The 14322-nt window shown below is 42.9% G+C and overlaps 1 protein-coding gene across 13 annotated transcripts in view; it reads left to right on the top strand.

Annotated features, from left to right (window-relative positions):
- LOC116939631 (ryanodine receptor 2-like) overlaps positions 1–14322 on the top strand; it is a 332153-nt gene that overhangs the window by 21966 nt on the left and 295865 nt on the right. For all 13 annotated transcript variants that reach the window (XM_032948287.2, XM_076062962.1, XM_076062947.1 and 10 more), the window contains exon 2: positions 13801–13920. In XM_032948287.2, the coding sequence (XP_032804178.2) occupies positions 13801–13920 (120 nt within the window). The remainder of the gene's footprint in view (positions 1–13800; positions 13921–14322) is intronic.

The following is a 14322-nucleotide window of genomic DNA, read 5'->3' as shown; positions in this document are numbered from 1 at the left end:
GGATAGAAAATAGCGCGGTATCACTAGAGGGATACATTTCCTGAGCGTTCAGGCGCTCACTCGGGCTTTTCTGAACAGAACAAACCGGAAGTTGTAATTGTGCTCGAGGGATCGATTGTTATGCTCACAATAATGTACGTATGTGCGTTGAACTTATTTCGCACCGTACGTAGCCAACTGTGTATAAAATGTGTTTGACAACCGATTGTTTTACGATATATGTGAGTTATATGAAAATGTTTCTTTTCGGCTAATGGAGGGGACAAGAACCATAAACGACACCGAATAAATGAGATACAATGCACATGAGGTGACAAAAATGCGGCAACAATCCATTCTTAAATTGTGAGCTTGATTTTCGTTGAACCACTTGACAGGTCAATCATTTAATTTCCAGAAAATGCCCTTCATTGCGTGATGTAACGGTTCAACCGGCCCTGTTAGCAATTGTATTAAATTACAAGAATTGAGTCACGAATCCGAGCTAGGGATTGTGGGAATTGTCAAATAATTGATGGTAATCAACTTGTATCTGCTGAGTAATGCGAATCTGATTACACATACAGAAAAAATAGAGCAATCGTGCAGCATATATATTTTTTTATCTACAGGTCAAGATTACTGAGCAGATTATTCGTTCATCTTCTTGGTTCTTTGGGTAAAGTCACGTAGAATGGAAATAAAATAATAAAAATAAAACATAATAAAATAAAATTTCTCACGACGTTTCGGCCACAACACAAGTAGCCTTCTTCAGGTGAAGAAATAGGTCTGTCCAGAAGACAGCACTTGAGTGAACACTGCTAAGCATGGACCGCGTCTTTTAAGCTGTGTGGGCGAAATTAACATATGAATTAGCATGTTACTCAGCCCCACCTCCGGAGTGGAGGAGGGCGGTGGCTTGGCACACAGAAAAATACCAAAGCAGAACAGCCAAGGTGCGCTGCACAGTCCTGTGTTGCATTATAACTATGCTATAAACTTGACTACTATACAATATTATACCTTCTAATCTAAACTACATGGTATAATATCATATCCATAGACAAATTCCACCTTCGAATTATACAATGCGTTACTTTACACTACACTATACTTTAGACTAAAATATTAGACATGTAACATTACACTATGTCTTATTCTATGAACCCAACTATATACCACACTGCTATATATTCACTATGCAATTACGATACTATATATTGCCTTATGAATTATGTTAAACATTACAATGTTATACTATTTAATATTATACCACATGCTATAAACCATACCATTAACCGTGGTGTGAGAGGTATTAAGAGGCAGTGCCAGCGAATGGACTGCGGTCTGAAGGTCACCGTAAAATACAATAAATTAAGAACCAATATGGTTTATAACATCTTTCCAATGTTCATATTCTTAGTTTTTTTTCGGTAAAGTCACGTTGAAGAGAAACAACAAAATAACAAAATATATATAAAACAATAAAAAATTCTCACGACGTTTCGACCATAACTCAAACGGTCATCATCAGGTGTGTCGGTTTGCATAAATTTATTTTGAAAACGGCATATCTATTTATTTATTTATATAAAAATAACGTTTGCGTCACGCGCAACGATGGCAGTTTGCCAGGACTAGCAAAAAATAGATGGACTAGTCCTGGCAAACTGCCATCGTTGCGCGTGACGCAAACGTTATTTTTATATAAATAAATAAATAGATATGCCGTTTTCAAAATAAATTTATGCAAACCGACACACCTGATGATGACCGTTTGAGTTATGGTCGAAACGTCGTGAGAATTTTTTATTGTTTTATATATATTTTGTTATTTTGTTGTTTCTCTTCAACGTGACTTTACCGAAAAAAAACTAAGAATATGAATTACTGCAGTCACGAAAGCTTTAAATCAAAATCTTTCCAATGGTTACTAAGCCAGAATCCATCTTCTCGGTTGAATTTGTCTCTGTGTTTGTATATGTGGATGGCCTCATGAACGAATCTCTCATGATAGCCAGATGGCTTGCAGAGAACCTCCGTCTTGGAGAAGTCAATGTCATGTGAGCCCACTGAATTATAACAGTGATCTGCCACGGCTGAGGAGTTCGTCCTACCGTGTTTCAAGCCTGCTTCATGTTCACGGATGCGGTCCGAGATATGTCGTTTAGTTTCTCCAATGTAGCTGCTACCACAGAGGCAACTTAGTTTGTAGACGCCAGGGTACTGTATGTCTGGAACCACATCTTTTACAGACGGAACCAGATCACGGGTTTTCTGTACTGTGTTGAATCGGACCTGGATCTTGTGTTTATTCAGGATTTTGGAGATCTTTTTTGTGACCCCCGCAATGTAGGTTAAGATGATGGTTTTGAATGGCTCCTCAAGAGGGTCCTTCTTCATGACTGGAGTGATGGCTTTGCGGATTGTGTAGTCGGAGTAACCATTAGCCTTGAGAGCTTGGTGTACGTGCTTGAGTTCACTGGCAATGTGTTCCTGGTCGGAAATGCATTGGGCTCTATGGTATAAGGGAGTTCTTCTGGGATGGATGGTGGTGGGAATCCAGTTTTAAGTAAGCATCCGTATGGGTAGCTTTTCTATAGACAGAGTGGCTCATTGAACCATCAGGTCTCCTTTTAATTAAGACATCCAAAAAGGGTAGCTTGCCATCTTTTTCAACCTCCATGGTAAATCTGATGGCTGGGTGTATGGAATTGATGTGGTCGAGGAATTGGTCTAGAGCAGGCCGGCCATGTGGCCAGATGACAAAAGTGTCATCCACGTATCTCTTCCATAAGTTCGGACGTAAAGTGGCAGTCTGGATGGCGTCAGTTTCAAATTTTTCCATGAACACGTTGGCTACAACCGGAGATATGGGGGAGCCCATTGGGGTGCCCTCATTCTGTTCGTAGAAAGTTCCATTCCAGGTGAAGTATGTGTTGGTTAAGCAATGTCTCACCAGGGGGGGTACATCAGTATGAAGTCCTTGATGAACCAAGTCTTCAATGATTGCGATGGTGTCAGGTACCGGAACTTTGGTGAATAATGAAACCACATCAAAACTGACAAGCAGGTCGTCTGGGGACAGGGAAATACCCTTGATTGTCGATACCAGGTGAGCAGAGTTTAGTACCGCAGAGGTGGTTTTTCCACTGAAAGGTCGCAGGATATCAGACAGAAAACGAGCCAGTTTGTAGGTGGGGGAGTTGATAGTGGAAACGATGGGACGAAGGGGTGTATCTTCTTTGTGTATCTTTGGAAGGCCATATAATCTTGGTGGTCTGGCCGCAGAAGGTTTCAACGAGAACTGTTTGGTTTGATGAATTAATGCTGTTGAATCAGAAATGATTTTTTGGTTTTAGTAACCAGGCTGTTGGTGGGGTCTCTTCTTATTTTTGTATAGCTGCCATCGTTGAGTAGTTCCTGAATTTTGTTGTTATATTCTATTTTTTCCATGATGACAGTGGCATTGCCTTTGTCGGCTGAGAGGATGACAATGTCATCTCTCTTTTTTAATTGAGATAATTCAAAGCGCTCATCTTTGCTGATGTTGCTAGGTGGCATCTTAGCGTTTTTGAGGGTTGCAGCGATTTCAGATCTTGCTACGTCTGCAGCGATGTGACCCAGGCCCTTGAGTGCCTGGCCACACATGATAGCTCATCAAAGTGGCTTAGCATATGTGGGAATTTATAGCAGCAGCCAAATAATGTAAAGGCATGTTTCTTAACGTGGAGGGCAAAACCGGAGAACCCGAAGCAAACTTTCCGCTACCACGGGAAGAGCGAGAGAGAACGGACGAACTCCAAATATATAGGCATCATCAGGGGCGGTGGGGTCAAACGCGCGCGCTCCTACGTAGCAGGCGAGGGAGATAACGTCTCGCCACCACGGCGCCCTGCATTACCAATGGTCACCGGACTCTGCGTCTTACAGCTGATCACCAGACTCGGTGCGTGTGTGTGGGTGGATGGATGACGACGTGTCGTTGATGCAGTAGATCCTGCCCGACCTCGCACTCGCCGGCACGGAGATCCCCCGTAATGTAGTCGCGTTTGCGGTCGCGCGTCACACGCACCGCACTTTCATAATGTGCTTCTTTCTTCCCCCCCAGCAACCTGAGTTTGATTCCTGGCCATGGACAACACTAACTGGAGAATACAATTTCAGACAAAATTGAGGCTCTCTCTCAGGTTGGCGCAGACTAAAATAGATACCTGGCACAATGCGGTCAACACTCGCACTGACATTAATGAGCATTTACATTGCTAGCCAGACCATTCCACCTGTGCCAACTAACAGCACTTTCCTTGAAAACCTGTAATTTTAAGTGAGGATCTTTGTATGAATGTGTGTGTGGGTTGGCATGCATGCGCGTGTGCATCTGATTGTCTGTGTGTGTGTGGATGCACGTGTCTATGTGTGTGTGTGGATGCACGTGTCTGGGTGTGTGGCTGTGTGCGTGCACGTGTCTGTGTGTGTGTGCATCTGAGTGTCTGTGTGTGTGTGGATGCACGTGTCTGGGTGCGTGGCTGTGTGCGTGCACAACTCTTTTTGGGGCACGGTAGTTTAGTGATGAGCACACTGCGCTACGAATCCTGCTACCTGAGTTTGATTTACGCTCATGGCCAACATCAGCAAGGGATACCTGAACTGGTCTCAGACCTCCCCCTTGGTCGACTCAGCCATAAATGAGTACCGAGAGTATTGTGTCAACATCACCGCTGGGGAAACATCCAAAGCCAAACCACCCCCTCCTCGTATGCTGTGTCGGCCTACATAGGTGCTCACAAACAGCACTTGTCCCAACAATCTTGGTAATTGTGTGTGTGCATGCCAAAATACAGCACATATGACTCAAAGTGGACATTGTGAGTAGCGTGAGACTTGAGTCATGCGGATGGTGAGGCTGTTGTGTTTTTTTTAATTTCCACCTGTCTAAATCGAATGAATGAAAATAACACTTTCTCTTTCCCCACTAATCCCTGGTGTGGGATTCTGGACCTGGCTGCCCCTGATTTTTATTCTGTTAGTGGGTAAATTGATGGCCCAGCTCTCAAAAGTGACATCACTGGCTGCTGTTGTAAACACGAATAGGCTTCAGGTGAAGACGGTTTGCTTGTGTGGCGATCGAAACGTCGTGATCTATTATATTTTCTACCCACGTGACTTTACCGAGAGAACCAAAGAGTATGGATTCCTGCAGTCACGACAGCTCCAGATCAAGAACGAATAGGCTGATAAAAACCTGGCACTGGATTTATGTGAGTATCAGAATGTTGACACACTTTTCTTGTGGCAAATTGCCCTCCTTTAAGAGGACAGTTGTAATACATCAAACAAGCATTACAAATATTTCATGACATTGCAGCTGTCTTTGATTTTTCCGCAAAGTCCTTCACACTGGCAAATCAGTATGTTTTTTTAAAATATTAAATTCTAGAATTTCTCATGGAATATTTTCTTGGGCTCCCAAACTACTTACCCAGGATGGATTGTCAACCATGAAGAGCCCCCGGCTTAAATTAAGCCCCGGTTACCGTTGCATTCGGCAAGGCGGTCCACCAGATTAATACATTTTATTTTATTTAACTAAGTTCAAGGGTTGAAATAAATGTGGCTCGTTTCAAGGGAGATACAGTTCTGACTATTGAACGAAGTTGTGTGTTGAGTAATTTTCATATAAAATCTTAATTCCATAAATGTATTTGTTTATTATCAAGGAAATAATATATATTTTAGGAGGTTCCTGTTTTTTTCACTTTAAGCCAGTTTCTTTTTTGACCGTTTTAATCTTTGGAAAGACACTTCAGTGCCTTGAGAAAACCAATGCATATAAGGGAAGAACAGGACATGGTCAAATATTGAATTTGTATTAATACACTTGATTATTAAACTCCTTTATAAATTATATATTTTCTTCTTTGAGCTCAGTTACAACCCACAGGAACATTTTGTCAGAATGACACTTTCATTAAAATAAACCCTGGTAGTGCCATTTATTCTTAAACCTACACTCATTTGTAATTCGGCGAATGCAGATTTTATATTTTAATTGTAGAAAGGTGGCTTGCAGTTATTTGCAAGTATGTCGCATGTTAAACTTTATCGTAAAAACGTCCACTTTCCTAACTCTGACCCAAGTTGATTATTTCCCTCGGGAGTTAAACACAATATGACAACGAGAAAGTGAACTTCATGCAGAGGTAACGTAAGTGGGTGGCACGGTGGTGAGATGTTAACTACCTCGTCTGGTATTCAGGAGGTCGTGGGTTCGATCCCGACGCCGACGCCTGAATGTTTGGAGTTTCCAAGTTCTCCCCATGGTCGCGTGTATTTTTCTCTGGGTCCTCTGGTTTTTCCCTGCACATTTAGAAACATGCGTTTAGAGTATTTGGCTGTGATAAATTGCCACATGATCAGCCACTTCGTTGAGCTATTATTTGTGATAGCCAGGTCGCTTCTGAAAAAATAACTATATTGCTCAGTGGGCCTTACCTGGTAAAAGTTTTTTTTTTAACTGCATGTGATTCATAATTGTGTTTTTGGGTTATGAATCAATAATGGTTGTGAAAGCCTACGTATTTATATTAAAACAAAAAAAGTTACTGCATGTGCGTGCTGGCGTTGATGACTGCATTGGTATCAGAAGGACATTTACATTAGCCGTGCATCTAAGCCGGTTATATCCCCAGTTAAGACTCATACACGCTTATCTGTGCAGGATTACAACCTCCCGGGTGGCCATTGAGGCATTGTCACCTTGATGGACGCAGGATTTTCTCAACACACTTACGCGGATTGTTTTATTTGATTAACATTACTACTTTTGGCTCACACCTGCTCCGTCTTGCATTTCAATACCAGAGACATTCCAGGAAGTAAGTTTCCCCGATTGGCGCAGGGAGATGGTCTCGTCAAATCCTCGCTGCCTCGCGTTGTTGAAGCTCTGTAAGCTGTGCGTTATGCGATTTCCGATACATTTCTGGACTCTCTAAAATGTGTACATTATAAGGCCGGTCGCTGACCCTAACGCTGTTTTGGGGCGAACATCTCTAAAATATGGAGCTCCCGCAGCACTAAGGTTGCGATTGCGAGGTGAAACGTTTAGCGACTGCACCATCCTGTGGAAGAGAATACAGTAAATAAATAAAGAATCGTGTAAATAGCAATTTTGTTTTATTGATAACCCATTTAGTAAAGGGTATTTGCTTATTGCTTTCTATCAATTTTGCCTTCTGGGTCACTATGTCCCAGTCGCATCTTGTGGAATCAAGGAAAGCTCTTGCCCTATTGACGTCACGTTGTCTCATCAGCATCGTGTTGATCGTTAAACTGATGTCGTGTGGCAACTTGGAGTTTTAGTGTCTATAGAACTGCATGATTGTTTCTCAAAGCCATTTAAATTTCCTTGTTTTTGTCTTACCTCAAACCACCTGTTCTGTTCCTGTCGAAGCGTGTTCCTATTTTGAAAAAGTTTTTGCGTATCTCGCTGGTGCCATGCTGGACAGACCAGGAAAATCGACACTTTGCCGAACCTTGTGAGGAAAAAGTGTAAGGTACCAAGAGTGGTTATTATTGGCTGTGCTCAGATTTATTCATTAAGTTACTTTGGCTATTATCGGCCTCCTTGTGAAGTGCATTGTGAGGATGTGAGCACGGGTGCCTTTGTGAAAGGGCAATTTGCTACGAGGGAATGGAGGATGATTGCCAGATGGAAGGCAACGGATTGCAGCCCAATTGTATTTTTTCTTATCAATCTCACTGTGTGCTACGTAATGGAGTACTTTGTTTAGTAAACTTCACTTGCGCATTCGACCGTCGTTTGAAGGCGCTACGTTTTCCCTGAGAGTTGAAAAGCTGTTTGAAAATGGGAAGTCAACGAGGGTGCCTAGGTGGCTCAAAAGTCAAGAGTGCTGAGCTGGCCCTCCTGAATTTCCTGGGTTATAATCCCTGTTTCATTCCCCTGTAATGGTTTTAAAGCATTGTCGGTTGATGGTGTTAGCCCTCTGTACGAAATAAAACCCCATAATATATCAGAGAAAACGTTTTACTTCATTTGGCAGAATTTCAATAGACAATTTTACAATCTCGTAGCAGACCGTTTTGGAACGTGTGACTCCTTTCGATGTTCAGAGGAAAACACCCATTTGAGTAATTATTTTTGCAGAAATCCTCACGAAATGTATCGCTTGCCGCAGCTCTAGGTGTTTTCCTGGTCAAACACGTGATTGATCGATGCTCGTCGCTGTTGGATACCTTGAGCCGATGGTACAAATTCTGCATTCCCTTGGCAGAGACAAGGCCCTTCACAGTTGATTTCCCAGAAAGTGGTAATCATTTTAATGACTGGAGAATAAATGGGCTGAGTTGACATATTGCCACAATTTGAACTCACAACTTACGAATTGTGAGTTAAGCAATCGAACTACACCACCACCACCACCAGACAAGCCTTAGACTATCGAAACTGTTTTTCAAGTCTGCAATTTTTGTGTATATTTAATTGGATAATGACATTGATATTTTTTCATATGTTATATATATATCAATGCAAGTTTTGTCTTCAGTGACACTTACCAGGAGATTCGAATGACTTGGCCAGTGACCCACCTTGATTTCATCTCATGTTCATACTGCCGGGACTGGTGAAAATAACGTATCTCGTCATGTCTTTGAAAGGTTACGAAGATAATTTAATTCTGAAATAAATTTTCGTGGGCATGTGGACAGGAGTTTTTACATGCACACACATTTTCATAGATGGCGAAGCTTGGTGGCATACGCCTGCAATCCAGCGCTTCGAAGTTGAGGGATGGTGATTAGCTCAGAGACCGCCATGTGCACGAGACTCCCAATCATCAGTAAGTTTTCCAAGCTGCACTGAGATTCCCAGTCAGATTCCCAAGCCGCAATGAGATACCCAGTGGCATCTCCCAGCTGCAGTAACATTCCAAAGCTGCAGTGAGATTCCCAGTGAGATTCCCAAGCTGAAATCAGATACTCAGTGGCATCTCCCAGCTGCAGTAACATTCCAAAGCTGCAGTGAGATTCCCAGTCAGATTCCCAAAGCTGAAATCAGATACCCAATGGCATCTCCCAGCTGCAGTAAGTTTCAAGTTTTATTTATTAGGTATAGCCCTGTGAGCCATGCGGCCCTTGAGTCGGGTGCAACCGCAACAAACAAAATATGAACAGAGAAACATCTTAAAGCGACGACGCGCAACAGAAACATCCTGGGATAAACCAGCAAATCTTCCAGAAAAAAAACATTCCAAAGCTACAGTGAGATTCCCAGTCAGATCCCCAAGCTGCAATGAGATTCCCAGTGGCATCTACAAGCTGCAGTAACATTCCAAAGCTACAGTGAGATTCCCAGTCAGATTCGCAAGCTGCAGTCAGATTGCCAACCTCGGTGATATCCCCCAAAATGCATTGGTACTGCCAAGAAAGGTGTGAGCAAGGCTACTGAAGGTGAGCCACTGGCGGCCTTGGATTAGGCATAGGCCTCACCATCTGAAGTCACGTGATATTGTGACTTTGCTACTTACCGGTCTATTGTTGTAAATGCACTTTAGAAGGCACTTAAATTAGCTATGCATTCTCCCTTGTTTAGCACAGCAATTGGCTTTCTATTAATACCCTAGACCTGCGTCAAGCAGCTCTTACCGACATATAATTTGGCATTCACTCCGCAGTATTTGAATTTGAATTCTGTTGACATTTTTAGCTGCTGGGTGAAAATATTTGTTAATGAGTGATTATGATATCACCGACGGTCATTGTCCCGCAATTGATAATACTGGCGATACATTATGAATGTAATATTAACCAGTAACGTTTACAGGACACACATCCTTCATGCCTCTCTCATACCACGTGCAGAAGTCATTCATGCGGACTCATCCAAGTTGCGTTCAGAGGGAATAGTGGGCACTGGTTTACACACTGGGTTATTTATGAATCCGATGACCTGAGTTTGATTCTCGGCAAAGGCTTATCGTAAGTGGGCAAGTGATATCTGAACTGGTGCTGGGCTCACAGCTTTTACCGACCCACATTGAGTGGTGAAGTATGGGCAAACAACCCCCCATAACAGACGTGGCGTGGAGAGGCATTCGTCTGGCACTGGTCAGGCGGAGGGCGGTGAATGAGTGTTATTGACCACACGCATTATTTTCGTCCTTCGTGAAGGATGATTAAGATTCCTCACGAAAGTTCAATGTTTTGAGGCCCAACTTAAACTAGACATCAAGTTAAATGGCTGAAGATCTAATGGAATATAGTTTCATACTGTCGGATCAAATTTGCTCCGTTGCCCGCACAAGCCCCTTTGATGGCACTGCCAATACAAAATTACTTTAAAATAATATGGTGATACATACGGGAGCAGCAGCGGCTGCTAATCTGTGAATTCAACAATATATTTTTTATCAAGTCAATATTTGGATTCCTGCAACGCCACGTACCATAATTGCATGCAAGAGTATGCTTTGGTGCAGGGGTGGGCACATTTTTTGACTCGCGAGCCACAATGGGTTCTAGAATTTGACAGAGGGGCCGGGCCAGGAACAGATGGATGGAGTGTTTGTGTGAACTAATATAAATGACATGTTAAAAATCATTACATGAAAGAATTTGGCCTTTAACAAGTAGCAAAGCATTTATTTGCAAGGCAATTTAACAAATTGCACGAACATGAACAATACAAAAACATGTCGTAACGTGACTGATAAAACATCATGAAAACATCTGAGGCCTGCGCCCAAATCAATTACCACACTCCCGGTCAAAGTGCGCCATCTAATGGGGAAATGGGGGCATTACAGGAGAAAGGTAATATTTAATTTAATAATAATAATAATATTTGGACAAGTTCGGCGGGCCGGATTAAAAAGCCCAACGGGCCATATACGGCCTGGGGGCTGTACTTTGCCCATGTCTGCCTTGGTGTGTGCCTTACATAAGCTAAAACTGACTCTAAACACATTTTTTTTATAATGAATGTGACGAAAGCCCCGGAATTTCTTGAAAAATCGACAATACATGCAGTCGAATTTTACTTTGGTAAATAAAGAACATAGATAAAGCAAAAAATGTTACAAGCAATAGTGACTCTTGTGTTGGTTAAGGAATAAATATAAACAGGCGTATTGTACTGATACAAACTTTGTACTGAAAGTTTGTAGATTTTCATGTTGCTACTTCATATATTTCATTGAATTTTTGTGGCAGTAGGGATCTTTCTAAAACTTACTTGGTGATCTTCACTTCTCAGTTTTCAGTCATATTCAGATTTAAAAACAAATTGTATTAAATCCCCAGCCCTTTGCTTAGTGGCAAGTGGCCAAGAATGGCCGGGTGACCAAGTGAGGAAAGCATTATAATGTAGGAAAATGTAAAGTTATCTCAATAGGTGAAGTCCAACCTCCTTCTAGTGATGCAGGGCTCCCTAAAATGCACTGTTTGATTACATTTAAATCATGAAGACAATGTGACGCTGTTCACACGTGCATGTCGCTGTACGTCAGCGTTTAGTAAGACTTGTCGAATTTAGTAATTTTCACTAATTATCGATATATAATTTCAAATTATATATTTATAATTATATATCGATGTCTAATTAATTATATATCGATATCTAATTATATATCGATCTCATTGCTAGTGTCACTAGGCCCATGCAGATATTCCATGTGCTTTGCATGAAACAAGACAGCTGTTCCCAATGGCTTGAGATATCTACCGCGAGGTTTATAATCTTATATTTTGGATGTTGGAGCCTTAACATTTACACTGGATCCTAAGAATCCCAAACACAGTCTGGTGTAATTTGAGCAACTTGCACAGGTTGTGAAGATATTTCATATATTTATTGTGAAGTCCAATCGTTCGCATGCTGTCATATTTCACAATGCTGGTTACCGCAGGTTGGTGACGTGGTGTGTGCAAAATTGGTTTTGGCTATCCCTCACCATTGAATCAGAATCTTTATTTAGACCGGAGAATTCCGATGAACTCTGAAGATCTTTTTCACAGATGTACAGTAGACATTAGTCATCAGCCATTGTCCATCCGCTGCTGGATGAAGACCCCACCATGCTACTTGCCATCGTTCACAGTCCTGCGATGTCATAATCCATCTCACTCCCGCCCATGAGCTGATATCATTGCTCCATCTCCACGATGGTTCTCTGGGACGTGTTCTCTCGTCTTCCATGTGCAGCGCAAATGACTGCACTAAGCACACAGTGGAGAAACTGCACTTGGTGGAAAACCGTTCATGGCGGGAGACCGCTTAGCAACAGCGACAGTAATGGTACGATCATTATCGTCATATTCATAATCATCATAAATCCATCAGAATGATATAATACCATATGATGATGACGATGATGACAATAATACCATTGTTCTTAGCACCCCTAATGACAACCTATATTTGCCTCTTAACCACGGATAAGAGGAATGGTGGTTTCGTGACTCCTTTTATCCTCAATCACTTCTAGGAAGCCCCTCTTACCTGCAGATGAACAGATAATGGAAATAATGTACTCGGCGGATAATAGGGATTTTTACGGATCCATTCGGGGCATCGATTAACAGTCGTCGAGGATAATAGGATCATGGATAGAAGGATACCTGCTGTATTTGTACAGTGTTGACTGTATGTGTCTAATGTATATGTGCGCGTGAATGTGATAATAATTGTATATTTGAAGATGGGAAATGCAGCTCTGGACAAATAAGCATGATGAATGGCTTTGCCTTTTTTTAGAGATGTGTCCATTTGTTAAGGGATTTATAATCAGGGCTCACCTTTCACACGCATTGTATACATGCGTAAACACACACACAAATACCTTATGCCTAAACAAAGACAAAGCTCCCCCGTATAACCTCACACATTCGGGGCAAGTGCTGTTCGCGAGCACCTATGACGGGCGGCACGGCACACGAGGGGGTGGGTGGCCAGCACCACGCCCGACCAACTTTGTCCGACCTAGTGGCGATGTTTACACATCTCACCAAGTACTCGTTTGAGGCTAAGTCGACCTAGGGGAGACCCAGGTACCGATTCAGATAATCGTCACTGGTGTTGGCCGTGAGCGGGAATCGAACTTGTGCGAACCGGGTTCGTAGCGCAGCGTGCTAACCGCTATGCTACCACTCCCCATATGCCTAAACAAAAAATACAAATATCCCCGGTATATCTTTAACAGGCTGTTGGGGCAAGTGCTGTTAGCGAGCACCGATGAAGGCCTAAGCACACACATATACACAGGCACTCATCCATTCGTGTGCACATTCACACTGCAAAACCAAATTCATGCCCTACAAAGAAACAGTTTGCCCCCTTCATTAATTTGGACAAGTGCTCTTAGCGAGCGCCTATTGAGGCCAGTAAGGTGCAACAGACGGTGATGTGGCAAGCACCACATCCAGCCACTGTTGTCTTCCCAGTGCTAATCTTTACACACCGTACCAGGGATAGGCCCAGGATCTGTTCAGATATTACTTTCCCCTGATGTTATTTGTGGCTGGGAATCCAACTCGGCTAGACATGTTTTGTAGCGCAATGTGCTAACCACTGGACCACCACTCCCAATGCCCACACACACACCCATACACTTCCACGTGCACACACCTACAGACATGATGGGAAACCGCTTACAGCATCACATTGCAGTGTTATGATAATCATGATCATCAATCAGATGCAATTACCTATGCTCACAAGCCCCCTTTGCACACCGGATAACTTAATTCTTCCCTTGACCTGCCATGACGACCGCCACCATTGTGTCCCCGCGCCTCCAGGAGGATGAGGTCGTGCTGCAGAGCACGGCCACCATACAGAAGGAGCAGCTCAAGTTCTGCTTGGCCGCCGAGGGTTTTGGGAATCGTCTCTGCTTCCTCGAGTCTATCTCTAATGCCAAGGTACGACCACGCCTCACCCACACCTCACCCGCGCCGTGTGTCCCGTCGGAGGGTCACTGTCCCCCAACCTTAGGTTTATGACCACTCTCTACCACTCCTCGCCACGCTTTGGTACACAATCCCGTGATAGCCGACCAGCACCCTGTGTCTGGACCTGCGGTGTTTTTCTACACCGAAGCGTGTTCTACCACGATGGTGTTGTTTCCAGCCTGGTGGCAAATTCATAAAACACTTTACTCAAATTCCGGACGGGGTTCGCTCAGCTCTGTTATATTTTTTGGTTCAACAAAATAAGAACCACTCTCTTGGGAAAACCACCAGTGGTTGTGTTTTGGAATGATTGTGTCCCCTGTCGTGGGAATGTGGAATTGCCACTATTGGCTCAAAGCTTCCCGTGGCAAT

The sequence above is a fragment of the Petromyzon marinus genome, chromosome 6, assembly GCF_048934315.1.
Source record: "Petromyzon marinus isolate PM22_M1 ecotype Great Lakes invasive population chromosome 6, UKy_Petmar_22M1.pri1.0, whole genome shotgun sequence".
Lineage (NCBI taxonomy): Eukaryota > Metazoa > Chordata > Hyperoartia > Petromyzontiformes > Petromyzontidae > Petromyzon > Petromyzon marinus.
This window is presented reverse-complemented; position numbering and strand designations above follow the sequence as displayed.